We start from the raw sequence: 27,730 nt of genomic DNA, 5'->3' as shown, positions 1-27,730 counted from the left end.
TACCTGAGCCCGGGCCACCTGAGTAACAAAGAGAACTTTATTCTGAGTTGTAGCATGCTGGGCAGAAACTGGCAGGGTGGCAGTGGAGAGCCGGTGAAGAAGGGGAAAGAACAGGGGCTTCCTCTCATGACGCATCCTGGGAGCTTTCCTGTCCCGTGGGGATGACTTCACAGCCTTGCTCCAGGGTCCAGTATCGATTGTCCGTCAACACCGCTGTTTTCCTGGTGCACCCAGGCCCTTGGGACCCATGGATCGATTTCAGTTGAAAGTATGACTTAAGATTTGCAAGGCAAGATCTGAGTTTCCAAGAAGCCATACACACCTAAGTAGAGGAAGGCCTTAACAGTGGCATCCAAACCCTCTATTTTATCAGAGAAAATGAGGCAGTGCCCTTAGTAGTCCTTTGCTTCAACAGTTTGGACGGAACAGACCCAGGGGTGCCTCTTCCAGCCTCCAACCACCCTCCAACCTCTTTTCTAGTCACCGCCTTCAGCACCACCTCAGGCTTCCTCAGCGTCCCAGCCCAGCCCAGCCACACCAGTTTTTGCCTCACTGCTGAACAGCCATGAGTTCCCATGGTCAGAATTATTCTGCCGAGGTAAAGGCTGCCGTCAACTGCCTGGCCAACCTGCGTCTGTGGCCTCCCACACCTGCCTCTCTCCGGGCTCTCTTTCTGCCAGGACAGTGTGGCTTTGGAAGGGGTGGGCCACTTCTTCCCTGAGTTGTGGGTTGGCCGAGGAGAAGCTCAAGGGCGCCTTTTAAAAAATAACTAATTTTTGTGGTTGTTCATCCTCACCTGAGGATATTTTTTCATTGATTTTTTTTTTTTTTTTTTTTTTTTTTAGAGAGAGGAATAGAGGGAGAGCAGCAGAGAGAGAAACATCAATGTGAGAGACACATCGATGGGTGGCCTCCTACACGGAATGAAGTCTGCAACTCAGGTACATGGCCTTGACCAGGATCAAACCTGGGACCTTTCTTTTTTTGTTTGTCTGTTTGTTAATCCTCACCCGAGGATATTTTCCCATTGATTTTCAGAATGGAAGGGAGGGGGAGAGACAGAGAAACATTGATGTGAGAGAGACACATGGATCAGTTGCCCAACCAAGGCCAGGGATCGAGCCTGCAACCAAGGTACATGCTCTTGACTGGAATCAAACCCGGGACCCTTCAGTCCTCGGGCCTATGCTCTAGCCACTGAGCCAAACCGGCTAGGGTGCGAGAGTCTCTTAGAAGATGCAAAATTAGTACAGTTGCAGAGTTACCTTGAAGATAACTAGGAGGTGCTGAAGCCTTCCCAAGATGATGGGCAAAATGCCATGGAAGACACCGAGGTTTTGGAGAAGAACCCAAACCAAGCTCCACGGATCTGCATGTCCTGCATTTTACCTGCACAGACCCGCATCTGTGACTTGCTGGAGAACCACCTCCTGGATGAGGAGGCGAAACTCACCAAGAAGATGGGTGACCGCCTCACTAACTCCACAGGCTGGCCGGCCCCCAGGCTGGGCTGGGGAAGTATCTCTTCAAAAGGCTCCCCCTCAAGCCTCACTAGGAGCTTCTGAAGCTGAAGCCTTTGAGGGGCCCCTGTGCATCCCCTGGTTGTCTTTTGCCTGAGCCACTCCCTGAAACCACCAAGCATCCTTTTAACCACCCTGGAGCCCTCTCCCATGCATTGGACCAAATGGAAACAATAAAATTTTACAGCTTAAAAAGAAAGAAAAGAAAAGGAGACATTTTGGGTACCTTTACTAAAGCATTTTAAACTTTTGTTTCATTCCTCAAACCACGTGCTGTGTGTGGGCCCCGAGCCCCACTCGCCCTGACTCCCAGCCAGCTTATCAGCACAGGGAATGAGTTACATTCTCAAATAACCAGGCAAGAGGCTTGCTAGGGTGCAGGAAGAGAAAATGGAAAAAATGACTTTATTTTCAGACATGCTGCTTTCTCCCCCAAACCTGGGCTTCTCCCCTGGCTCTCCCCTCTTCTCCAGCCAGGGCGCGGACCCACGCATTCTGAATCTGCCCGTGGGGAAGGCGGCGAGGAGCACAGCCCAGTGTCCAGGGCGGGATGTCTGCCCACGCGTCCGCAGGAGGGCCGGGCGGTCAATAGGGCGGCAACAGGAAGAAGTGCGGTGGCGGCAGCGGAGGCGGCAGGGGCGGGGGGAAAGGGTGTAGCGGCCAGGACTCGCGGGGCGCGGGCGGCGCCAGCAGGTTGAAGGGCGAGGGCCGCGCGGGCAGCGGCGGCAGCGGCTGCGGGGGCGGCTCGGCTATGAGCGGCGGGCGGCCGCGCGCGCCCACCGGCCCGGGAGTGGCGGCGATCGCCGTCTCCGGGAGCGGCGGCAGCGGCAGGTGCGCGGGTCGCGGCGCCGGCGCAGGCAGGCGGGGTAGGTCCTGCAGGGCAAGAGCGGCGGCGGGCGGCGCTGGCACGCAAGCCTCGGGCGGCAGCTCGGGCAGCGCCAGGTGGGCGCCGGGGCCCCAGGGCGCCAGCGGCTCAGGCCGCAGCGGGAGCGAGGGCAGCGGAGGCAGCTCAGCCAGGGCGAGCGCCGAAGACGGCGGCGGCCCGGGCCTGAGGTCGGGAGGAAGGCCAGGCAGCGGCGGGTGCGGCAGGGTCGGCGCGGGCGGCGGCGTCAGCGATAGCGACGCGCGGGCCCGGCCCGGCCGTGAGCGGGCGCGGGCGAGCCGCGGGTGCGAGCGGGAGCGAGAGAACCGCGTCGCCAGCTTGAATGTCGTCGCTGCGCCGGGGCCCCGCTAGTGCCGCCCGTACGCGCTTCTTCCCTCCGCCTGGGGCCTCGGAGAGTACGGGGGACCGCCCGGCCAATCGCAGCCGGGCACCGACGCGTTCCAGCCAATCAAGAGACAGTGTCCTGACGGTCCACGCATCTTCTCCCCGGCGGGCACTCGCTATCCCTGGCAGCCAATCAGAGGCAGCAGCGCTCTCTGTCTCCGGTCCAGCCTATCACTGTGTCCCCGGCGCCGCACGCTCCACCGCCTCCTTTCCCTGACAGCAGGCGCTGCACACGCACGATGGGCGCCCCCTCCTGGCCTGAGGGACCACTGAGCCGCTGCAAGCCCCTCGGCTAACACCGCCCCCCCCCCAACCTGCAGCTGCCAATGCGGAGAGTGTGTGGCTCTCCTCTTTTTGGTTATGTTCTTAGTAATTCCGGACTGATGTGCCTGCATGTGGGTCAAGATCTACGGAGATTTCCACTTAGTTAACTTATAGAAAAGATAAAGGGATATTAATTCTGACCTGGCCGGTATGGCTCAGTTGGAGTGCTTAGGAAGATGTTACTGATTAGATTTCCGTTACTCTGGATTCCAATAATTACAGGCTGTTGTTGTTCCTTGTGATTAAGCCCCTATCCAGTGGTCGGCAAACTCATTAGTCAACAGAGCCGCAGTTTGCCAACCACTGTGTTAGAGCATCGACTCCATAGGGTCGCAGGTTCGATTCCTGGTCAGGGCATACACCAGGTTGTGGGTTCAATCCCTAGTCGGATGCATACAGGAGGCAATCGAATTTCTCTCTTTCCTCCTTTCCTCTCTCTCTAGAATCAATGAAAAACATATCCTCTGGTGAGGATTTTTTAAAAATTAAAACTATATTAATTCAATAGCAAAGCTTGACTGACATGTAGCATTTGTTAATATTGCTAAGAATAGTAAATGACATGGGTGAAAATCATAAAAAAATGGTCAATTTATTTATATAGAAAGCTTTATAATATTAGAAAATTTCTAGCTGGATACTGCCCTCAGAGACAGCCTGCTCAGTGGCCCCTATGTCGGCTCCCAATCCCATTCTCCAGTAAAGAGATGATGTGGTTTATTCCATACCTCAGGGAAGAGAAATGCATGAGGGGACATTTTGGATATTTTAAAGAATCAGTAGTTCTGTGAAAAAGCAAAAGTCCATAATGATTCTCAAATACAGCAAAATCAAATGAGGGGAATTAGGCTGGAATTCCAATGTTCACAGAACCTCCCAAAGGTTGATCCCCAAGCATTGTGCATGCTGCGGTGCCATTTTGATCTCCACCTAAGTTATCGTGAACCAGCCGTAAAGATGAACTGAGTTCCTTAGAGAGCGCCAAGCCCCATCAACTCTATTCGACTTGAATTCATTCTTTTCTCTTTTAAAAAATATGATTAACTTCTGGAGAGAGAGGAAGGGACAAGGAGAGACAGAAAGAAACATCAATATGAGAGCGAAATGTGGAAATGTGGATTGGCTGCCATTGGGGATTGAGCCCTCAATCTAGTCATGACCTGTGACCTCCTGGTTCTTAGGTCGATGCTCAAACCACTGAGCCATGCTGGCTGGGCCAACTTGAATTCTTCAGTTAAAACTTCATCAGGTTGCAAGAAGAGGTGTGGGTTTGGAAAGACTCAGAACACAGAGGCTCATAGAGAATGATCCTGTAACGGGTCAAAGTTCAGAATAGGGGGTCAATTCCCAACCTCCACTCCAGACCCAGCCTCGGAGAGTAATTTGTATTGCATTTCTGGGTGAGTCAATTTTTAATCACGACATGAGAAAATAAAGTGATCCAGTAGTACTGATACTGATAGTGGATTAGTAACTGGCTTTGTAAGATGTTTGAAAACATCCAGTAATCTGAGATAACAAATGTCGCATTTATTCATTTCCAGGAGTGCTTATGAAGATGTTACTGATTAGATTTGACCCCACCCTCCATTAAGAGATCAAGTATATTATCTGTATATAATAGTTTGAAATACCTAAGGGAATTGAATTAATCAGACTTGTAAGACAAGTAAAATATTTAGGGGGGCATCAATCTGTCAAATTTATAATATAATGGAACATTAATCAAAGAATGTGAAAGTGAATTTTATATCCAAATTATAAGATTAATCAGTAAAATGATGTCCAGAAGCAAGTGTAAAGCCTTAAGGAAAATGAGATTTTAGTTTAATAAATTGTTATAAATTAAAACACAAATAATGCACAAGCTCCCTAACATGGATGTGGCTTCCCCCAATAGATTGTTGCCAAGTGATGTCCCCTCTCCGAAGGCAGGCCTGAATCTGTTCTGTTCTCATGGTCTCTCCCATCAGAGCAAAGCCCTTAGCACACAGCCACACAGTTTGTTGAATGAATGAATGAATGAATGAATGAATGAATGAGGAGCAGAGTGGAGACGGTAGGCCCAGGGGGCTCTAGCCCCAGGCAGCCAATCCCACCCCCTCACCCCTGCCATGGCACACAAAGGCAAACAGAGAAGCACATAGCCTTTATTAGTATTTCCAGCCCACAGGAGGCCCCAGGCCAGGGACCAAGCCCAAGGTCTGGCCGTCCTTGCCAAGCAGACCAGGTGCTGGTAAGAGGCTCTCAGGATGACAGTGGATCAGCTCAGGGGCTCAGCATTTCCCAAAAGGGCATTGGCCTGGGAAGAGGTAGGGCAGGGCTGTGGTGAGGTGCCCCCTCCTCGCCTCCTGGGGGAAACGAGCCCTCTCCCTCCTCTGGTCTCTGAGGTCAGTCACTCAGCTGATGACTACAGGTGTTCTGAGAGCCTGCCATCCCTCCCAAGAGCTGGGGGCATCCCCAAGTGCAGCGTGAAAGGGTGGCAATGGTGGCATGGGGAGAGGGAACAGGGCCGCTGTGCTCCCCTCACCTCCGTAGCCGTTCTCCAGCCGGCCACTGCTGCCTCGCTTCACCTCAGGGCCTCCTAAGGTACAAACAAGCCCGGGCACCCGGGTCACAGAACGTTTCAGTGCTCCCCCAGCTTCATCCCAGGCCTGGGGAGAACCCCACTCACCAAAGGGTCTGGGGCCCAGCTCTGGCCTCAGCTGCTCATAGGGCCCTGGAGATAGACACGGAAGGAGGGAGCACTGCGTCCCTGATGGCCCTTGATCTGGTCTGTCACCTCCTCTTCTTAGTCCAGGTTCCAGCTCAGGCTCAGGGCCCCCTGCTCTACCTCTCCCTCCTCCAGTCCCATTCATTCCCGTCCCCTCATACTTCCTCCACCATGAATGTCCCCTCCATCTCCTTGGGGCTATGGGGTGGGCCTGGGCCCAGGACCCAGCTCCCTAAAGCCACCCTTATCCCCCCCTCAATGTTCTTCCACACACCCCATTACCTGGCTGGCTTTCGACCCCTGGATATGCACCTCCGGCCTCATACCCAGGCTTCGAGGCAGCCCCCCAAGGCTGGAGGGAGGGCCAAGGAGAGCCCCCCAAAGCCTCAGTCTGACCTGCAGGAGGAGAGCTTCTGTGGGAACCACTGGCCACTGAGCCTGAACATCCAGAATGCCCCAGTCCTCCCTGGGCCTCAGAGCCCCCCAACCTCCAATAGCCCTTGCCAGCGTTCACTCTGCTCCCTGAACTCTCATTTCTTACCATTTCCTTCAGAGGCTGGAGCTGCAGCTCTGGGGTACACCAGTGCTTCCTCGCCGTACCCTGAAAGAGACCCATGTGATTCATTCCTGACCAGACCTTGATGTCCCTTCCCCTCTCCCCCTGCACTCTGTCCCCTGGATCCAACTCACGGTCTCTAAAGCCATTGGCCCCGGGGAACCCTGAGGAGGAAAGAGGTCAGAGGCATGAGCAGCCCCTGAGCCAGGAGCCCCTCCAACCTCCCCAGCCCTACCCTTAGGCACCTGGCTGCAGGAGGGCCTCGGCGAAGACCCCAGCGCCCAGACCACCGTACCCGTAACTAAAACCTGCAGGAGACAGATTGGAGAGGGGCTGGGATGGGGGTGGGTGGACAGCAGTGGGGAAGCCAGGGTGACCAGCTCATGGAGAGAGACTGACTCACACAGAGGTCACCTAGAGGGGGCCTCTCACATCCCCCACCCTCAGCACGCTAACCCTGCTCAGCCCGCTAACCCTGCTCAGCCCCCTGGAAGCGTTCCCTGACTCCTCTCTGGGCAGCATCCCTTCCCTCCTGGCCTCAGTCCGTCCCTCTACCCTCGCCTGGAATAAGATCGCACCTGCTTCTGGCCACCACTGTAGCCCAACGCATAGTAAACGTGAGCTGGGTGAATAAGGGAAGAGACAGACATGACAAAGATAGCAACAAGGAGGGCTCATCATGAACGAGGTGCCAGGTTGTGCCCAAGATGAGGGCCCTGGGGGGGCTCACCAACTTTCTGAGGTTTGAGGCCATCACCAAAGCCTAGAGTAGAGGAAACGGGGGTTAGAGATGGGGGGGGGCGGGGAGGGTCAGAAATGGCCACAAGGGTGGGGATGGGATGGGAGGAAAAAGAATTCAGACAATGTATGCATGCATATAAGCCTAACCAATGGACACAGACAACAGGGGGATGGGGGGATAGGGGGCGTAATGGGGGAATAAGGACACATATGTAACACCTTAATCAATAAAGAAATTTAAAAAAAAAAAAGAATTCAGACGAGGGCCTCCTCACCCAGTTCTGCTCCTGGTCCATAGCCATTTGAAGGGTGGTACGCTGGGAAGAGAACTGAGATCAGTGGGGAGGACCCACACTTTCCCAAGGATGGATCTTAGGAACTCTGAGGAGGAAGAAGGGATTCTTTCTACCCACAGGGAAAGGAATCAGAATAATTGAGTTTAGAAAGCGGCAAGAGAGCAGGAGGGTAGACTTGGGAGGGACCTTCCTGGCCTGAACAGCTGAGGCAGCTTGGGAATAAGGGTCACGGGGGAGTGACCCTGATCTGGATGGGGACAGAGGCGAACAGACTCACACCTGCTTTCTGAGGCTTCAGTCCCCACTGGATGGCTGGCGTCGGTGCTAGGAAGAAAACCCGGGGACAGGAGTGAGCCCAGGGCCAGGCAGTTTGGGGCTGCCCCAGCCTGCCATGGGGCCAGGGGCTTGGGGGAGCTGCCATAGTGGGGGTCACATGGGTCTCAGAGCCAGAGTTCAGGCTTTTCCTCAGTTGGCTCACAACAAGCCTCCTCAATCTCAGTTGAAGAATGGGCATGGGGGCTTCTGAGCAGCCCAACCAGGCCCAGCCCCTTCTGGGACCAGGTACACCCCCCCCCCCACCATTGCCACCCACTCCACACTGACCTGGGAACTTGCCATTCTGCACTGGGGCAGGCGGCTGGGACTTGGAGCCCCAGCCACCTGCTTTATCAGAAGGGCCTCCTGGAGTGGGAAGCCTGGGGAGAAGCAATGGAGGAACCTTCCCATTGCAGGGACCTAGATGGGAGGAGGGAGAGGGCAGTGGGCCCAGACTGGCTGGGTCTGGCCAGTCCACGGGCCTGCAGTAGCTTCTAGGGGGGACCATTGGCCAGGCCAGGAAAAGCCCAGTTCCTGTGGGCCACAACCTGCTCCGGGGACCAGGCGACCCAGCCACCTGGCATGGTTTCTGCTCTTTGCCCACCTAGCCCCAAGGCCTTTCAGCCTACCCCCCAGCCCCTGGGGCCTCACCTGACGGGGCCCCCAGCCCATTTCTGCTGCCATATCCTGGAGAGGAGAAGCAGGGAAGTAAGGGGTATTTAGGGGCCGGGGGTTCTGGAAGGAGAGGCAGGGGGCTCTCGCACTTGCCTGGCTTCTGAGGTTTCACACCCCCTTCCGGGCCTGCAGGAGAAACAGAGAGGCAGCTTCAGAGGGGACAGCCCCTCCCCAGGGTGAGCCCTCTCTACCCGATACTGAGACCCTCGACTGAGACCCTCGTCGTACTCACCAGGTGGGAGCCCATTTCCTGGTGTGTATCCTGGGAGGGAGAGCAGGAATGAGGGCTGGGGCTGGGGTGGGGGGAGATTTCAGGTGGAGGTGGGCGAGGGGCAGGGTGGGCTCACCTGGCTTTGGAGGGCTCATGCCCCCTGCAAGGCCTGGGGAGAGACAGATGGAGGCTGAGTGACAGATGGACTCCGTTCTGCCCCTTCTCTTTCCCAGGACCGAACTCTTTGCCCCATGGGACCCTGTGACACCTCTTCCCTCCACCTCCAGAACTCCCTGCCTCCCTCATCTGGCTGGGCCCCTTCCCTCGGAAAGGCTCCGTCCAGCTCCCAGCCCATTTCTGTAAACGGGGGAGACAGGCGGGGGTTTTGAGGGGTCACAGATGAAGGGAATAGGTAGTTTCTGGAGGTAGAGAGTAGGGGGGGGTCCAATTCGGACACTAATTTCAATTCTGGGGGTGTTTCCAACATCACCAAGCAATTTCCAGGTACCAGCTGGGTGTCCTAAAATTCTGGCACCATCTCCCTGGAGACAGCATCAGACCCCACCTGTTAAGGGCTCAGCCCCACAATACTGTTTCCTCCTCCCACTTCTGGTGCCAGTCGCCCATCCAGGTTGTCATCTGCGCTTCTGACCAACCAGCTATGTAAGTCAGAAGTCCCGATGACCCCTCTTTGGGTTCAATTAATTTTCTAGAGTGGCTTCCAGAACTGAGGAAAACAGGTACTAGGTCACAGGTATAATATGAAAGGACACAGCTTAGAAACAGCCAGGTGAACAAAATGTGTAGGATAAGGTCTGTATGTGAGAAGGCATTCGGAGCTTCCATGCTCCAGCCCATCACCCTTCTCTCCACCCCGCCCCCTTCACCCACCTGGAGGGAAGCTCTCCCAATCCCGTCCTTTGGGATTTTATAGAGGCTTCATGACACAGGCACGATTGATTAAGTCATTGCCCGCTGGTGACTGAACTCAGTCTCCAGCACGCCTCCTCCCAGAAGTAGAGGGGTGGGATTAAAAGTTGCAACCCTCCAATCACAAGGCGGCAACCAGTCCCTACCCTGAGGTGACCTGGGGGCTTTCCAAAAGTCGCCTCATTAACACAACAAAAGAACTTCGGAAATTCCAAGGCTTTTGAGAGCCAGCTCTGTGCCAGGATTGGGAGAAGACCAAATGTGTATTTCTTACTATAAATCGCAGTATCACGGTGCGGATAAAAAGAAAGCGTTTACCTGGCTTCTGAGGCTTCATGCCCTCACCACCGCCTGGAGAAGAGATGGGAGCCGTGAGATACCCCTCACCCACCCGCCAGCCTCTCCTCCGGAACTTAGCATCAGGCTCCCTGGACCCACTCCATTACCTGGTCCGGGGCTGATGGGAGCCACAGGGCCTGTGGGGACAGGAGAGGCAGAGGCAGAAGGAGGCTGGCACTGGGCTGCCTCTCCTCCCAGTTTAGGAACCAGAAGCCCTGGGGTGTCTCCTGCCTCCTGCCACCTCTGTTCTGGTGGAGCCCGTGAGAGGACCCTGAGGACAGGATCGGGGTGAGGACACCTCCTCCCTCCAAGGGCCCCTCCTGTTCTCCTTTCCAGCCTCTCTCAGCCCCTCAGGACCCACCTGTTTGTAGCCATCCCGAGCAGGGGCCAGGGGGCAGGAAGGAAGAACAGGAGCCTTGGGGCGCGGGCTACGGTGGGGTAAAGGCGGGCAGGTAGCCAAGCCAGAACCAGGGAACATGGAGGTTGTCCCTGAGCTCTTTTAATCATTTACCAATCCGGCCCCGAAAGGCCCGGAGGGAGGTGGGAGAGGACACGCAGATGGGATGCCACCTCAGACCCCCCAGTCATACCGCGCGGAGCTCCAAGCCCATTCCCTAATCCAGGCGGGGGGGGGGGTTAGTAGAAGGGGGGGAGCTAGCAATATCTAAGTGGGGTGTGAGTAGGTGCCAGCAGCTCTGAGTTTTGAAGAGGTGGAGAAAGAAGAAAGATAGGCAGGGGTGAGGCTCACCTGGCTTCTGGGGTTTCATAACCGCTCCAAAGCCTGGTGGAGAGTCAGGCAGCAGGTGAGTGCCCCGGGCCCCATCCCTGTGCCTCCCCAGAGCCCCGGCCCACCCCTACCTGGTCCATAGCCATTTTGAGCTGCAGGGCCTGTGGGAGAAGGTGGGGGAATGATAGAGCTGGCTGTGAGGCTGAGGGGCTGAGGCCAGCCCTGGGGGTCCCCTGGTCGTGCCTCCCACTTCCTCCCCGTGGTCCTTGGCGCCCTGACACCCTTCACTCCTGAAGCAGGGAGTGTCCCTCTTCTTGGAGGTGTGCAGGCCCCGCTCCATGCGTTAGTGCTGAGGACGGTGGTGAGAGAGAGCGGGGCCTGACAGAAAGGAGGACAGGACGGCAGTAGATGCAGGACAGAGTCAGGCAGCCTCAGAGAAGAGGCAGGTGTGTGGGGGGTCTTTCCCTCACCTGGTTTCTGGGGGTTCACTGCCTCTCCCAGGCAACAGGCCAACCCTCCATCTCCCCACTATAGGGCACCTGGTATTCTGCCTCCCCCACCCCAGGCCCCTGCCCCAGTCCCTAAACCCCCCCTCCCTCTAAGAAGCCGGGGCTCCTGCCCCAGAGAGGGCCCAGCTGGCTGCAGAGCCTGGAGAGACAGGGGTGTGAGCAGTGCTCCGGCTTCAGAGGGCACAGGAACAGAGACAGGGCTACTGCAGCCTCACCTGGCTTCTGGGGCTTCATGGCTCCCCCGAAGCCTGGAAAGGATTGGGGAGCAGGTGAGGGACTCGGAGCCCCTCTCAGGCCCCCCCCCCAAGGTTCCTACCCGCTCTCCTCCTACCTGCTCCAAATCCATTCTGGGCTGCTGGGCCTGGGGGAAAGGGAGGGTGAGCTGAGGGCCCGGGGGTCTGGCTGAGGTAGAGGTAAAGGTGCCCCTTCTTAGGCCAAGTCAGAAAGCTGGGATCCTAGAGGCTTCCAACTAGTGCAACCCCAATTATTCACCAGCCTTGCCCCTCCGAGGCCTGGGAGGGAGGGAAAGAGGGAGGGAGGCAGACGACACCCAGACATAGACAACCCCCTAACCCCCAGTATCACCTGATAGGGCTCCAAGACTGTGCCCATTCCCTTTCCCGAATCCTGGGGATCCAGATCCAGGTGTGGGTGTGAATGAGGGGAGGGGAGCTCAGGGTTTGGGGGTGTTGGAGAGAAAAGACTGGGGTGAGGCTCACCTGGCTTCTGGGGTTTCATACCCGCTCCAAAGCCTGTTGGAGAGTCAGGGAGCAGGTGAGGGACCCCAGACCCCATCCCTGTGCCTCCCCAGAGCCCCGGCCCACCCCTACCTGGTCCATAGCCATTTTGAGCTGCAGGGCCTGTGGGAGAAGGTGGGGGAATGATAGAGCTGGCTGTGGGGCTGAGGGGCTGAGGCCAGCCCTGGGGGTCCCCTGGTCGTGCCTCCCACTTCCTCCCCCGTGGTCCTTGGCGCCCTGACACCCTTCACTCCTGAAGCAGGGAGTGTCCCTCTTCTTGGAGGTGTGCAGACCCCGCTCCATGCGTTAGTGCTGAGGACGGTGGTGAGAGAGAGCGGGGCCTGACAGAAAGGAGGACAGGATGGCTGTCCTCACCTGGCCCAGGACTTGCACACCCCTTTCCAGGCCTGGGAGGCAGAGAGGCTGACAGCTCTGCCAGGCCTCCAGCCCTTGCTCCTGTCTCCCCCCCCCCCCGCCCAGCCCCTCAGGACCAAGCCCAGCTGCCCTCACCTGCTGGGGCTCCCAGTCCATTTCCATGACCATATCCTGGGGAGGAAAAACAGGGGTGGACGTGAGGGGCACTATGTGGAGGGGTCAGAAGAAGCAGGACAGAGTCAGACAGCCTCAGAGAAGAGGCAAGGGTGTGGGGGGTCTTTCCCTCACCTGGTTTCTGGGGGTTCACTCTCCATCCCAGGCCACAGGCCAACCCTCCATCTCCCCACTACCGGGCACCTAGTTCTCTGCCTCCCCCACCCCAGGCCCCTGCCCCAGTCCCTAACTCCCCCCCCTCTAAGAAGCCGGGGCTCCTGCCCAGAGAGAGCCCAGCTGGCTGCAGAGCCTGGAGAGACAGGGGTGTGAGCAGTGCTCCGGCTTCAGAGGGCACAGGAACAGAGACAGGGCTACTGCAGCCTCACCTGGCTTCTGGGGCTTCATGGCTCCCCCGAAGCCTGGAAAGGATTGGGGAGCAGGTGAGGGACTCGGAGCCCCTCTCAGGCCCCCCCCCCCAAGGTTCCTACCCGCTCTCCTCCTACCTGCTCCAAATCCATTCTGGGCTGCTGGGCCTGGGGGAAAGGGAGGGTGAGCTGAGGGCCCGGGGGTCTGGCTGAGGTAGAGGTAAAGTGCCCCCTCTTAGACCAAGTCAGAAAGCTGGGATCCTAGAGGGTTCCAACCAGTGTACCCTCAATTATTCACCAGCCCTGCCCCTCCGAGGCCAGGGAGGGAGGGAGGGAGGCAGGAGATACCCAGACATACACCCCGCCACCCCCTCCCACACTATCACCTGGCTGGGCTCCAAGCCTGCGCCCATTCCCTTTCCCGAATCCTGGGGATCCAGATCCAGGTGTGGGTGTGAATGAGGGGAGGGGAGCTCAGGGTTTGGGGGTGGTGGAGAGAAAAGACTGGGGTGAGGCTCACCTGGCTTCTGGGGTTTCATACCCGCTCCAAAGCCTGTTGGAGAGTCAGGGAGCAGGTGAGGGACCCCAGACCCCATCCCTGTGCCTCCCCAGAGCCCCGGCCCACCCCTACCTGGTCCATAGCCATTTTGAGCTGCAGGGCCTGTGGGAGAAGGTGGGGGAATGATAGAGCTGGCTGTGGGGCTGAGGGGCTGAGGCCAGCCCTGGGGGTCCCCTGGTCGTGCCTCCCACTTCCTCCCCCGTGGTCCTTGGCGCCCTGACACCCTTCACTCCTGAAGCAGGGAGTGTCCCTCTTCTTGGAGGTGTGCAGACCCCGCTCCATGCGTTAGTGCTGAGGACGGTGGTGAGAGAGAGCGGGGCCTGACAGAAAGGAGGACAGGATGGCTGTCCTCACCTGGCCCAGGACTTGCACACCCCTTTCCAGGCCTGGGAGGCAGAGAGGCTGACAGCTCTGCCAGGCCTCCAGCCCTTGCTCCTGTCTCCCCCCCCCCCCCCCGCCCAGCCCCTCAGGACCAAGCCCAGCTGCCCTCACCTGCTGGGGCTCCCAGTCCATTTCCATGACCATATCCTGGGGAGGAAAAACAGGGGTGGGCGTGAGGGGCACTATGTGGAGGGGTCAGAAGAAGCAGGACAGAGTCAGACAGCTTCAGAGAAGAGGCAGGGGTGTGGGGGATCTTTCCCTCACCTGGTTTCTTGGGGTTCACTGCCCCTCCCAGGCCACAGGCCAACCCTCCATCTCCCCACTACAGGGCACCTAGTTCTCTGCCTCCCCCACCCCAGGCCCCTGCCCCAGTCCCTAAACCCCCCTCACCCCCCCCTTCTAAGAAGCCGGGGCTCCTGCCCCAGAGAGGGCCCAGCTGGCTGCAGAGCCTGGAGAGACAGGGGTGTGAGCAGTGCTCCGGCTTCAGAGGGCACAGGAACAGAGACAGGGCTACTGCAGCCTCACCTGGCTTCTGGGGCTTCATGGCTCCCCCGAAGCCTGGAAAGGATTGGGGAGCAGGTGAGGGACTTGGAGCCCCTCTCAGGGCCCCCCCAGGTGCCTACCCGCTCTCCTCCTACCTGCTCCAAATCCGTTCTGGGCTGCTGGGCCTGGGGGGAAGGGAGGGTGAGCTGAGGGCCCGGGGGTCTGGCTGAGGTAGAGGTAAAGGGCCCCCTCTTAGGCCAAGTCAGAAAGCTGGGATCCTAGAGGGTTCCAGCTAGTGCTCCCTCAATTATTCTCTTTCTTTTTTTTTTTTTAAGTCTTTATTTTATTTTATTTTATTTTTTAAATTGATTTCAGATAGGAAGGGAGAGGTATAGAGAGATAGAAACATCAATGAGAGAGAATAATTGATTGGCTGCCTCAGGCATGCCCCCTACTTGGGAGATCGAGCCCGTAACCCAGGCGCAACACGGGCATGTGCCCTTGGCCGGAATCGATCCTGGGACCCTTCAGTCCGCAGGCCAACACTCTATCCAGTGAGCAAACCAGCGAGGGCCCTCAATTATTCACTAGTCCTGCCCCTCTGAGGCCTGGGAGGGAGGGAGGCAGGAGACACCCAGACGTAGATGCACCCTCTCCCTACCCCCCTGTAACCCAGTATCACCTGATTGGGCTCCAAGCCTGCGCCCATTCCCTTTCCTGAATCCTGGGGATCCCGATCCAGGTATGGGTGTGAATGAGGGGAGGGGAGCTCAGGGTTTGGGGGTGGTGGAGAGAAAAGACTGGGGTGAGGCTCACCTGGCTTCTGGGGTTTCATCCCCGCTCCAAAGCCTGTTGGAGAGTCAGGCAGCAGGTGAGGGACCCCAGACCCCATCACCGCGCCTCCCCAGAGTCCCGGCCCACCCCTACCTGGTCCATAGCCATTTTGAGCTGCAGGGCCTGTGGGAGAAGGTGGGGGAATGATAGAGCTGGCTGTGGGGCTGAGGGGCTGAGGCCAGCCCTGGGGGTCCCCTGGTCTGGCTTCCCACTTCCTGCCCGTGGTCCTTGGCGCCCTGACACCCTTCACTCCTGAAGCAGGGAGTGTCCCTCTTCTTGGAGGTGTGCAGACCCCGCTCCATGCGTTAGTGCTGAGGACGGTGGTGAGAGAGAGCGGGGCCTGACAGAAAGGAGGACAGGATGGCAGTAGATGCAGGACAGAGTCAGGCAGCCTCAGAGAAGAGGCAGGGGTGTGGGGGGTCTTTCCCTCACCTGGTTTCTGGGGGTTCACTGCCTCTCCCAGGCAACAGGCCAACCCTCCATCTCCCCACTACAGGGCACCTAGTTCTCTGCCTCCCCCACCCCAGGCCCCTGCCCCAGTCCCTAACCCCCCTCCCCCCTCTAAGAAGCCGGGGCTCCTGCCCCAGAGAGGGCCCAGCTGGCTGCAGAGCCTGGAGAGACAGGGGTGTGAGCAGTGCTCCGGCTTCAGAGGGCACAGGAACAGAGACAGGGCTACTGCAGCCTCACCTGGCTTCTGGGGCTTCATGGCTCCCCCGAAGCCTGGAAAGGATTGGGGAGCAGGTGAGGGACTCAGAGCCCCTCTCAGGGCCTCCCCAGGTGCCTACCCGCTCTCCTCCTACCTGCTCCAAATCCGTTCTGGGCTGCTGGGCCTGGGGGAAAGGGAGGGTGAGCTGAGGGCCCGGGGGTCTGGCTGAGGTAGAGGTAAAGGGCCCCCTCTTAGGCCAAGTCAGAAAGCTGGGATCCTAGTGGGTTCCAACTAGTGCAACCCCAATTATTCACCAGCCCTGCCCCTCTGAGGCCTGGGAGGGAGGGAGGGAGGGAGACAGAAGACTCCCAGATGTAGACGCCCCCCCCCCGCCCCCCCAATCCTCCAGTATCACCTGATTGGGCTTCAAGCCTGTGCCCATTCCCTTTCCCGAATCCTGGGGATCCTGATCCAGGTGTGGGTGTGAATGAGGGGAGGGGAGCTCAGGGTTTGGGGGTGGTGGAGAGAAAAGACTGGGGTGAGGCTCACCTGGCTTCTGGGGTTTCACACCCGCTCCAAAGCCTGGTGAAGAGTCAGGGAGCAGTGAGGGATTTGAGCTCCATCTCTGTGCATCCCCAGAACCCTAGGGTGCCCCTACCTGGTCCATAGCCGTTTTGAGCTGCAGGGCCTGGTGGAAGGAGAGAGGGGGCTCTAGCTACTAGCCTGTCTCTGTGGCTCTGCCCTAAGCCTGGCCCCTTTAGCGCTCACCCCAGACCTGGACCCACCCAGCTGGGTCCTCGGCTTCCCCCTGGAGCCCAGCCTCCTTCTATAGCCTGAATGTCAGACCTAGCTGCCTGGTCCGTCTGGCTAGGTGTCACTGCCAGCACCCATGGCAACCAGCCAGCAGGGTGAACCTGAGGCCAGTTCTCCGCTCCAGCTCTCAGCATTGCTCCTGCCCCAGAGCCTCCCAGCCATTTCCAGCGCCTGCACCCTCCCTGGTCCTCACTTTGCAGCGGGCCCCGCCCTCTAGTGGGCATTCTGGCCCCTGCGTTGCATTCACACTCCGTTATGGTCTGCCTCCGCCTGCCCATGTGCCCCAGGCTCCGGGAGGGCCTGTCTCCAGCACTTGGCTGGCCCCCGGATGTTTGCTCAGTGAGTGTTTCCTGTGGGAAACCAAGTGGGACAGGCGGAGTGCGGCTCACCTGGCTTCTGAGGTTTCAGTCCTCCGAGACCTGAGGGAGAGAAGGCACTGTCCCTGAGTCAGCGAGTCCACCTCGCTCCTCCTCTTCCCTTAGCACGGGGGTCAGGCACCCACACCAGACACCCCCCCCAGCAACACCCCTACTCCTGAGCTCCAGGGCCTTGCCTGGCTGGACTCCTGCTCCCGGGAAGGCCCCGTTCCCGAATCCTGGGGAGACAGAGCAGGAGAGAGTGAGGAGAGATCGGGGACTTGGGTGGAGCAGACAGATAAGGAGCCGTTAGACAGAGTGGGGCTCACCTGGCTTCTGGGGCTTTCCATTCCCTCCATAGCCTGGGGGAGAGATGAGCAGGTGAGGGACCCAGAAATCCCACCTCTGGGCCTGCCCCAGAAGCAGCTTCTGCCCTCAAACCCCAGCCGTCCCTCCTCTACCTGGTCCAAAGCCATTCTGTGCTGCGACACCTGTCGGGGGGAGGGTGACACAGAAAGGCTGGGTGCTGCTGGCGGGGAAATGGCCCCCAGCCTCCCCAACCTGCCTCATGGACCCCTGCCTCCCCTCCATTCAGCCTGGCTGGATTCACAAAGGGGGTGGGTGACTGCGGGGGCCTGTGTCCTGTGTCAGGGAAGGACTAGGGGGACCGAGGCAGGGAGGAACCGGAGCCCCAGGCCCCTCCCCACAGCCGCCCTCCATGTCGGGCCCACTTTCAGGTGGTAAACTCCTCTGCTTCTTCCTTCGAGGCCAGAAGTCCAGGGAGCCCAGCCCTAGGAGGTCAGCCTCCCGGAGCTGGGGTTTTCACTCTCTGCTTCACCCAGGCCTCCAGCTCCCTGCCAGCCTCACGATCTGCCTCTCCCTTTCCAGCTCCCATGGGTGCCCGCCCCGACAGTCCTGACCACCGTCCTTGAGATGCCACTGGGCCCGTGTGGCTCTGGGCTTGTGGGCTGAGCCTAGGGAGTCGTCAGCTCAGTTCAGGCTGACCAGTGTCTGCTGTGCCCCCTGGGCCTGGCTCAGGGTGAGTGAAAGGAATGAGCCCCTCTGCTGGGACCCGGGGTTGGGGAGCTGTGCCCGGATCCGGGCCTCTTTCTCTGAGCTCCCTCCCCCAGACGCTTAGCCAGTGGGCCAGATCCTGGCGGGAAGCGGCAGTGTGAGGAGGGGGTCTGGGGATGGGAAGGGATAGAATCGAGAAGGTGGGCCGGGCGGGCGGGCTCACTGGCTCACCTGGTGGCTGCTGCTTCATGCCTCCGCCCAAGCCTGGGGAAGACCAAGTGCCACTGAGCCGTGTGGACCCACCCCACGGAAATCAATGTTCTGCCCTCCTGACCCCCTAGCTCCTCCCCCCTCTTCCTTCCTGGGACCCCAGTGTGGCCCAGGTGTCCTCACCTGGCTGGGCTCCGCCTCCCGGGAAGGCCTGGGCTCCCATCTTATTCCCGTTGCCAAATCCTGGGGAGACAGAGCAGGAGGGACCTAAGGTTAAGGCGGGGGGGGGGGCAGGGGGTGAAGGAGGGCAGATGGAAGACCTGGGGCCTGGGTAGGGCTCACCTGGCTTTGGAGGTTTCACTCCCCCTCCGATTCCTGAGAAAGAGACGGGGACCAGGTAGAGGAGCCTGGTGCGCCCTTGACCCCCCAAACTGAAGCAGGTGCCCCCAGCTCTCACCCCATCGCCTACCTGGTCCCGGGCCACCATTTTGAGGGGCAGGGCCTGTGGGGAGAGGGAAGGCAGAGACTGGAGTGGGCCGGTGTGGGCTCACACCTGTGCTGTCCTCTCCCAGGACCTCTGTGCCCCCCTCCCTGGCAGTTCTCAGGGAGCCCGTGTGAGAAGGGCCTGGGAGTCTGGGAAACCCTCCCCAAGACCAGCCCCTGGGAGGGTAATGGTGCCAGAGCTTGGCACAGGGTGAGAGGGAGTGGCCTCCACTCACCTGGCTTCTGAGGTTTCCCCCCTCCCAGGCCTAGGAAGAGATAGAGAAAGAGGTCACTGACCCCCCGCCCCCCAGGAATGCAGAACATAACCCTGACGCCCCCTTCCTCTGCCTGCCCCAGTCGCCCTCACCTGGCCAGGATCCTGCCCCCGGAAAAGTGCTGGTTCCTAAACCATTTGTGCTCCCGAATCCTGGGCACACAGAGGAACTGGGGTGAACATGCCGGGACGGGGCTGGCTCTCCACTTACCACGCCTCGGAGTTTCATTCCCCCCCCCCCTCCTGCCCAGGCCAGAGGAGCGGCAGAGAGGCTGAGCCTGCTGTCCTCCCCCAACTCTCGCCTACTGGTTCCCGGACCCCAGCTCTGCCCCCACCTCCCCTCCCTGGACCGCAGGGTGGTGCCTGGATGTCCTCACCTGGCTGGGCCCCCGGCCCTGGGAAGGCACCAGCGCCCAGTCCATTTCCATATCCTGGGGAGACAGCCAGGAGGGGAGAGAGAGGAGGGAGGAGCGGCTTCAAAGGGATCCAGCCGATGTGAGGTGGACAGAGGGATGGGCATGGGGAGGAGGCTCACCTGGCTTCTGGGGCTTCACAGCACCCCCAAAGCCTGAGGACAGAGATGCGGGAGATGAGGGGACCCCAGGGGCCCAGTCTCTTCCTAGGGCTCCATGGCCATGCTGAGCTGGGAGGCAGGGCAGGGGGCATTTGGGGTCCCAGCTGGGGTGAGGGTGAAGCAGGGGTACCCTGCTCTGCTGTCCTCAAACCAGGTATCAGGAACCCGTAGGTCCTACCCTCTGCCTCCAGTGAGTCACCAGTTCTGCCCTGGGGGGGGGGAGCCTGGGAGAAGCACCCCCTAATGCCGACCCAGCCCTCTCCCCCGCGCCCCCTTACCTGGTTGGGCTGCGGCACCTGGGAAGGCCCCTGCTCCATGCCCGTTCCCATTCCCAAACCCTGAGGAGACAGGGCAGGAGGGGTCAGCGAGGAGTAGAGACAACGGGGTCAGGGCATACAGATGGGAGACAAGCAGCGGGGAGGGCTCACCTGGCTTGTGGGGTTTTATACCCCCTCCAACGCCTGAGAAGGAGATGGATCACGTGAGGGTCTGAAGAGACCCCATTTCAGGGGTGCCCCTAGAATACTGGTCCCAATTCCCCCCAAACACATTCTGAGCCCACCTCTACCAGTGCTGTAGCCATTCTGAGCTGGAGGGCCTATGGGGAGGGAGGAATGATTTGGGAGGCTTGGGGTCCTAGATGGGGTGTGGGTGCAGGATCCTTGGACCCAGCCAGAAACAGCAAACCTGAAGGCGCCCAATTTCCCTCTTCCCCCACCCCCAACCCCCAATCATTCACCAACCCTCCCCCTCCCCTCTGAGGCTTGGGAGGGAGCAGGGAGAGGACCAACCTCAGACCCCATCACTCTCACCTGGCTGGACTCCCAGGCCATTCCTGTCCCCAAATCCTGGGAGGACAGATAGAGGTGAGGGGTGTGAGAGAAAAATGGGGAGACACAGAGAGAGAGACAGTGGGGGCTGGGCAGGGCTCTGAAGTTTAATACCCCAGGAAGTCTGGGGGAGACTCAGGGAGCAGGTGAGGAACCCAGGGTCCCCCTTTCACCTCCCCTCCACCCCACAAAGCCTGCTCCCAACTGGCCTAGGGGACATGCAGTGAGGGGCGGGGCGATGACAACAGTCTTGATGGATTTTTGGGGGGTGGGGGGCAGGGTGTGCAGGAGGGAAGGAGAGCGCCTGCTGGAAGGGGTCTCAGGTGGGCTTCTCCGCCTGAGGGGTGTCAGGTACTTCTGAGATGGCCGCCCCCCTCACACAAATCCTATTCACCCAGGCCAGGGGGGGTGCATAGCTGGGGGGAGAAATGGTGTGTTGGGCCTAAGGGGGCAGGAGGGACCAGGAGCTTGGGTGCTCTGCCCTCATTTGGAGGATACAGAGCTGGCCACCCCCCAGCTTTACCTGGTCTGTAGCCATTCGGGCTCCCTAAGCCTGCAAGGTCAGGGAGAAGGGCGTAACTAGGGGGGGCAAGGAGGGCCAGATGCTCCCCTCCCACCCTGCAGAGCAAGAGTGCACCCCCTCCTCCCTGGGATTCGCTTTCTACTCCGGTCACGGGAGGAGCAAGGACAGAACCAGGTGAGCAGCCCGGTGGCCAAGAGGGGGCGTCTGGGCTGTGCCTGGGGGCGGGCCCCCTATGCCCTCTTCCTCAGGGGGGTGTGTACCTCTTCCCTCCACTCTCACCCGAGCATCTTTGGGACCCCTCCTTTCCTGGAAATTTCATCCTCCTCATCCCTGTCCCTCAAAGTTTCTCCCCAGCAGCTTAGACATATCAGGTCTCTGGAGGGAACCCTTTCTCCCGCCCATAAGATGCCACAGGTTGCTGGAGTGAAGACCCTTTTGTGACACTCAGCCCCCTACTCCCCTCCCCAAGCTCCAGCCTCCTCTCCTCCCATCCTGTCCCACCTCCAGGCCTTTGACCCTCTTGCTTCCAGAGATTTCCTTCCCCTGTCCTGTTATAACCCAGATCCCCTGCCCTTACAGACCCAGCTCCAAGCCCCTCCTCTGGGCTCCAATGTGCTCATGCCCAGAGTTGAAATTCTGCCCTGTCTCACTCTGTTCTAAGGGCTCGGGTCTGTGCTTCCACACCTGAGCTGACCCTGGACGAGACTGACTGCCGGGAAGACAGCGAGGGACCCTGTGTTCTCCTGGGCTCCACGTCTGGATCCCAGAGTTGGGGAGTATCGGGGGGAGAGACCAGGTCCTCTTCTTGAACCCCAGTGCCGGGAGGGTCCACTCACCTTTTCCTAGGCCAGAAGACAATGGAGGCAGCCCTGGGGAGCAGGGAGTGCTGACTCAGAGTGGGGACCCAGAGGCAGAGAGGGGCAGGACCCATGCATATATATCCCAGCCCCCCAAAACCCAGACTTCACACACCCAATCCTCCCTCTCTGGGGCCCCAGCCTCTGACCCGATGCTCTACCTATACCCCCAGCTCCAACCCCAGCTGCCCAGACCCTGTAGCTGCCGCTGCGTGCCCTCACCGCCTTGTAGGCTTTCAGAAGTCAGGCAGAGCAGGAAAAGGGCTGCGGGGAAGGCCCAGGTGCCCATGATTCCTGGCAGAGTGGGAGGGCACACACCCTTGGAGCCTTTAAACACCTCTGCTGGGTGGAGGCCCTTACCCAGGCCCCCTGCTGTGAGTGACAGAGGCTCCGTTGGCAGACCCCAGGGGGCCAGCCCCCACCTCCCTCTGCAGCAGGAGTCCAGTCCTTGGCCTTCTCCCTGCCCCACTCCTCATCCATCATGGGTGCTGACAGCTGGGACAGGCCCCCACCTGGCGCATGAGGCTCCTCTACTCCTGTCGGGGTCTGGGACCCTGGCGCCAGGCCTGGAGGGCTCAGATGTTACCCCAGCAGCTGGTGAGGAGCAGGCAGGCACTGTGGGCACCCAGGCCCAGCCCAAACACAGCTGGGGAGAGGGGGGAGCCAGGCCCAGAAATGTGGGTGTGGCTGACAGGAGGGACGCAGAATGAGTTACTGTGTGACTTGGAGAGAGAGAGAGAAGGAAGGAGGCAGAGGCTACAGTGTTACAAAGGCCTATGGCCAGGGAACAATGTAGTGCACTGTATCTGACATGCAGACTTGCCCACAAGAAGCGAGGTAAAGTTATCCCATCTAACCCTGAAGACTGCAGGTGTGACACGGGGAGATGGCCCTTTGTCCCCCCCTGCGGCTGGGCTTGCAAGAGTGGGCCTGAGCCTCCTTTCCACAAGGGATGGTGATCACAGGGACGGGTTACCCCATGCTCATCCTGTCCAAAGGTCCAAGGGTTTCTTTTGTAAAAATATTTTTAGTCCTCGCCGGTTTGGCTCAGTGGACAGAGCATCGGCCTGTGGACGGAAGGGTCCTGGGTTTGATTCCGGTCAAGGGCACATGCCCAGTTTGCAGGCTCAATCCCCAGTAGGGGGCATGCAGGAGGCAGCCGATCAACGATTCTCTCTCATCATAGATGTTTCAATCTCTCTCTCTCCCTCTACCTCCCTCTCTGAAATCAATAAAAATATGTTTTGAAAAACTCTATAAAAGTATTTTAAAATTTGATTTTAAAGAGAGAGGAAGGGGGCAGGGGAGAGAGAGAAACACTGATCGATCCATCGATGCCTCCTGCACGTTCCCTACTGGGGATTGGAGCCTGCAACCCGGGCATGTGCCCTAACTGGAAATGGAACCTGCAACCTTCCGGTGCACGGATGAAGCACAGCCAGCTGAGTCACACCGGCCAGGCCTCACGGTTGAAGGCTCTGCTAGGGCCCACCCACTGCCGGAGGTCCTCCCAGTTTCACCTCCATCTCTAGCCGAAATACAGCAGCACTGACTCTAGTTTTGGGGGACAGACTCTCAGGGGGCCGCTTCTTAGGGTGTGGTGGGGGCAAGATTGCAAGAAGGGTACCTGGGGGGCTAGTGACCACTCCATTCCTAGGGGGCGGGCAGATGGCATCGGGCCAGAGAAGGGGGCTTGGTGAGAGTATGAGAGGACAGGAGAGGCAGGCCTGGGAAATGTCAGGACACCAGCCCTCACCTCCTCCAGGGCGTCTGTAGACCCCACTGGGCTGTGGGGACAGCGGTGACTCAGACCCCACACCCTAGTCCAGAAGGCCCCACACCCTGTCTATCTGCTGGCTTGCCCCCTGCCCTGTCAGCCCCTTCCTCCCCAGCACCTGTGGCTAAGGGGTCCGTCTACCAAACGAAGCAGGTTGGCGCAGCGAGGGCCTGGAGAGGAGCTACAGGGAGGAGGGGGCAGTGGGTGATGGGTTTTGCTTCTTATGTGAGGCCTTTGAGCCCACAACACCTAATGGGACAGCTCCAGTCTCCAGTGGACTGCAGGGCTTTCTCCAAGTATCTCTTTACCTGCATCTCCCCTCCCACCCCCCTTGCTGCTCTCTCTCCTCACACCTGAGGGCCTGCACCCAGGGATCATGCTTACCTGAGCATGCCTGGGCACGTACACACACACACACACACACACACACACACACACACACACGCCTGTGGCACCCATCTCCCCCGACAGACCCACCTTTGCACAAGGCTCCTGCTGGGTCCCTCCAGTCCAGTGCCCTGGCGCAGCATCCCACATGCCCACCTCCTGCCCTGCCTGGCAGAGGGCTGTGACCTGGAGTCCTGGAGGCTGGACCTTCCGCTGGCTGCTGGGAGTGGCTCAGGGGTGGCCCCAGGCTCCAGCCACCCACAGGAGCCTGGGATCGCTGGGATGGGTCACTCAGGCTCCCTGGGGAGGGCTCTCCTGCCTGCCCCCTGCTCTTCCCCACGGCAACAAGCACCGGCTCACTGGCCTCCTCATGGTTAGCAGGCTGGGTACTGGATTCAGATTCGGATTGGGGTAAGCATCTGCTTTAGCCAGCTGGGGAGCTTGAGCAGGTCCCTGACCTCCCTGAGTCTGTTCACTCTCCTCTGAAATGATGATGCTATGGTGTCGGGGCTATTGAGGGAGCTACTTCATACTCCGTTTTACAGATGGGGAAACAGAGGCAGAGTGGAGAAGGGACTTGGCTCAGATTGTACACCTCCTGAGCAGCCGGGCTGGAATTTGAAGCCAGGCAGTCTACCCCCACCCCCACCCCAGTCCACAGTCCTCCACTCTCCGTTACTCCACATACTTTTGGCAGCAACAGACCCAGTTACTTGAGACACTGCATTGCTCTTTGCCTGCCCCACACCAGTCTGGGCCCTGCTTTAGACCTGGGGTAGCTGAGGGTCCCCTATACAGACCCAGACACACAGACACTCAGCTCACCCCGAAGGGCGCCAGGGAAGCTTTGCCCGGGAGGAGGCAGGCGGGGAGACCAGGAGGGGCAATGCAGGAGGTAAAGGCCAGGTGCCTGCTTGGTCACTGCCAGAAGGAATGCCGATGTCCACCACCTCTGCCAGGCTGTCTGGGTGCTGGCATGGGCCTGTGGGGGATGCCAGCCAGACGGGGGCCTCGGGCCAGCTTGATGCTGCTCAGGACCAGGCAGCCCCTGCATTGCCACCACCCCTACCCCCCGGCACAGCTAGTCCCCTCAGCTCTCCCCAAGCCCCACACAGGCAGGGAGGGCCTGCGAGCACATGGACCACTTGGGGGCTGACAGAGCTCTTGATGGAGCCCAGGCCTGGGCTACCCTTTGCTCCCAGGCTTGAGGGGACACAGCTCCGCCTCTGAACAGAGGAGCAACTTGGAGGGCCAGAGCTAGAAGCCCAGGGCAAGGGGACAGCTGGAGTGTTAACAGTGGAAGCTAGAAGCCCAGGAAGTGCATCACCTAAAATGACACAGCCCGAGCCCGTGGACTCCCAGCCACCTGCTCACGGAAGCGCCGCCTGCCAGGGTGGGAATCTGGGGAGAAGAGCTTGAAGGGCGGCCAGGCGCCTGCAGGGCAGACACCTTCTGAACCTGCAGCTGTGCTAACGCCTCCTCAGGTCGCCCTCTCCACCCTCTTGTGGCGGCTCTTCAGCCCCATCTCTGAGTCAGAGCCTCTGGGACACCTTCCCAGGCGTCCCCAGGCACTGGCTCTGTGCAAAGCTGAACTGTAGTAGCTCCCTCTCCTCGCTCACCTGTCAGTTTACTAAAACCGTATGCCAGTGTGAAACAGGGGTACACTCCGAAGTGTGCATAACACAGGAATGTACAATATAACAAATACCTGTAAAGCAATCACCTGTGCAGCTGGCACAGAGGTCAAGAAATAGAACACAGCCAGCTAGGTCCCCAGAAGCGCCCCTCACAGTATCCTTTCCTGCCAGGGGAACCACATTTGCACCTGTGGCTGTTTCCTTGCCTTTTTACTTCCCTTTATCCTGTTTTGTGGCCACATTGGAGACTTTCCAGAGAAAATCTGAGTGGGCCTGGCACTGTTAGACGATGACAACAACGGGGACACACCTAGATACTGGGCTGGGAATCCCACTGCTGAGCAGGGCTTGGGGGCTTTCTCCTGGACCAAGCCACAGCCAAGCGCTTTGGTCTCAAACCCTGTGGCCTCTGTCCCTGTGACGCCGGGTGGGCGTGGACGTCCTGACCCCTCTCCTCCAGATTCCTCCTTTTGGCCCAGATGGCTGCTTTGAAAACGGCGAAACACTGTGCAAACGAGGCAGTGCTACCGTTATTAAACAATGAGTAAGCTCCTACTGTGTGCTAGGCCCTGTACTAAGCACTTCACATGCATTTGCTCATTTAATGCTCATAACACCCAAGGAGGTAGGAACTATTATTATTATCCCCATTTTACAAATGTGCAAACAGGCCCAGAGGCATAAAGCAACTTCTGTGTGGCAGAGGAGCCCCAATTTCCCTGACTCCATGGCCCAGGCTCTTACCTGCGCCTGTACCTAACTTTACATTATATCCCTTCCACACAGTGAAATGTCCATTGGGAGAATGTTTTTATTATTTATTTACTTATTTTTTAAAAAAATATTTTTGTTAATTTCAAAGAGGAAGAGAGAGGTAGAAACATCAATGATGAGAGAGAATCATCAATTGGCTGCCTCCTGCAGGCCCCACAATGGGGATCGAGCCCACAACCCAGGCATGTGCCCTGACCGGGAATCAAACAGTGACCTCCTGGTTCATAGGTTGATGCTCAACCACTGAGCCACGCTGGCTGGGTGGAAGAATGTTTTTAAATAAAAAAAACCTTTTTTTTTTTTTTAAGTCACTGCGAATTAGACTTTCAAGAATGAGCAGCTGGAAAGAGGCCTGAATCCAGGACTCCTGGAGATGGGATTGGCAGAGGGGATGACAGCTGGAGAGAGGCATGCTTGCTCCCCGGCCTCCTGGGGACAAGCCTGGGTCTTTAACATGGATCCAGGGTGCGTCATAGGGGCTGTGGCTGCCAGAGATGCTAATGCAAAGGAAGAGAGCAAGGAGTGGGGAGGGGCCTGAATCCCCCAGAGACGTTCTGGGCCTAACCTGGGGTGCACTGGAGAAGGTTCCCTGAAGGGCAAGCACTGCAATGGGTTGGGAGCCCTGAAGCCCATGACACCTTTCAGAGTCTTGGGACATGGACAGTCAACAAGTAACCCAATAAACAGAGAGGATAGCATTTTAGGTAGAGTTAAGTGCAACACCAAAGTGAGGTGGGGATGTGTGATGGGATGCAGAGCATTCTAGCGGGGTGGCCTGGAAGAGTGACTCCCCTCCACTCTGTTGAATGGATAAAAGGTCCCCTCCGTGAAGGAGCCCCGGCCGCACTAATGTTAGGAGTCAGCACTTGCTATGAGCCAGCCTCCTGCAAAGTACTTTAAGGGGATCATCTCACTTGAAACTCCAGCTCCATGAGGAAGGCTTTGTCAGCGCAATTTTCAGAGGAGAGGAGACTCGGAAAGGCCCAGGTGCGCTCCCAAGGTCGATCAGCCCGGAAGGAGCTGCGGGAGCTGTGAGTTGAGCTCAAGTTTCAAATCCAATGAATGGGGAGGGCTGCTGCCGCGGTGGCTGAGGCCCGGAGGCTCCGGCCTAGGTGTCTGCAGGGAGGGTTAGCATTTTCTGGTTCCCCAAGCCAAAGCCAGGCGTCCCGCGAGTCTGAGGAATGCGTGTCTGCCATCGCCCCGCCGGGATCCCAGGGGACGCAGGGACTCCTGCCCTGCCCAGAGGTGATCGCCTCCCGGGCCTGCACGTCTGGGGCAAAACGCGGTGACTGCTCCCTTTACAGTCAGCCTAGCGCGGGTCATGGGAGACGGCACCGGGGTCTGGAGGTCGGCTGGCGTCCGGGAAACCAGGCGGGCGGGATCCTAGTCGGCTTCAGACCCGCTGTAACGCCGCAGCCACCGGGAAGCAGGGCGTAGACACCTCCGCCAGGCCGGCGCCAGGGCCAGTGCGCCTGCGCAGTGAGAGCGCGGCGCGGGTGGGGGCGGGGCGGGGCGGGGCGGCGGCGCTTCCGCGGACGTGAGCGGCGGAGCCCGGAAGGCTGGGA

The 27,730-nt window shown here is 58.9% G+C and overlaps 1 protein-coding gene across 1 annotated transcript; it reads right to left on the bottom strand.

Annotated features, from left to right (window-relative positions):
* Positions 1-5,275: 5,275 nt before the first annotated feature.
* GREP1 (glycine rich extracellular protein 1) lies at positions 5,276-22,070 on the bottom strand. The gene is made up of 44 exons (XM_054714157.1): positions 22,013-22,070; positions 21,570-21,575; positions 20,193-20,228; positions 19,809-19,841; positions 19,659-19,718; positions 19,342-19,374; positions 19,184-19,237; positions 18,769-18,798; positions 18,519-18,551; positions 18,392-18,424; positions 18,233-18,292; positions 18,071-18,103; positions 17,287-17,316; positions 17,155-17,187; positions 17,002-17,064; positions 16,859-16,888; positions 16,206-16,238; positions 15,811-15,840; positions 15,698-15,730; positions 15,104-15,133; positions 14,993-15,025; positions 14,332-14,361; positions 14,219-14,251; positions 13,385-13,414; positions 13,274-13,306; positions 12,892-12,921; positions 12,775-12,807; positions 12,371-12,441; positions 11,954-11,983; positions 11,339-11,484; positions 10,636-10,712; positions 9,867-9,899; positions 8,755-8,787; positions 8,640-8,669; positions 8,384-8,533; positions 8,021-8,152; positions 7,397-7,438; positions 7,111-7,143; positions 6,626-6,688; positions 6,515-6,544; positions 6,366-6,425; positions 6,107-6,220; positions 5,642-5,695; positions 5,276-5,413 (listed from the first exon to the last, which is right to left on the bottom strand). The coding sequence occupies exons 1-44, from the start codon at positions 22,068-22,070 to the stop codon at positions 5,388-5,390; spliced, it is 2,097 nt and encodes a 698-aa protein (XP_054570132.1). The 3' UTR covers positions 5,276-5,387.
* Between the last annotated feature and the right edge of the window lie 5,660 nt (positions 22,071-27,730).

This window comes from Eptesicus fuscus, chromosome 4 (assembly GCF_027574615.1).
Source record: "Eptesicus fuscus isolate TK198812 chromosome 4, DD_ASM_mEF_20220401, whole genome shotgun sequence".
Classification (NCBI taxonomy): domain Eukaryota; kingdom Metazoa; phylum Chordata; class Mammalia; order Chiroptera; family Vespertilionidae; genus Eptesicus; species Eptesicus fuscus.
This window is presented reverse-complemented; position numbering and strand designations above follow the sequence as displayed.

Bases quoted from the DNA above. Each gene is read 5' to 3' on its own strand.
- GREP1 (XM_054714157.1), bottom strand. From the start codon at position 22,070: ATGGATGAGGAGTGGGGCAGGGAGAAGGCCAAGGACTGGACTCCTGCT. The intron at 7,144-7,396 runs GTGAGGAGGCCC...CCTCTACTCTAG, and splicing joins TGGACCAGGAGCAGAACTGG to GCTTTGGTGATGGCCTCAAA. The intron at 6,221-6,365 runs GTAAGAAATGAG...CTCCTCCTGCAG, and splicing joins TCCAGCCTCTGAAGGAAATG to GTCAGACTGAGGCTTTGGGG.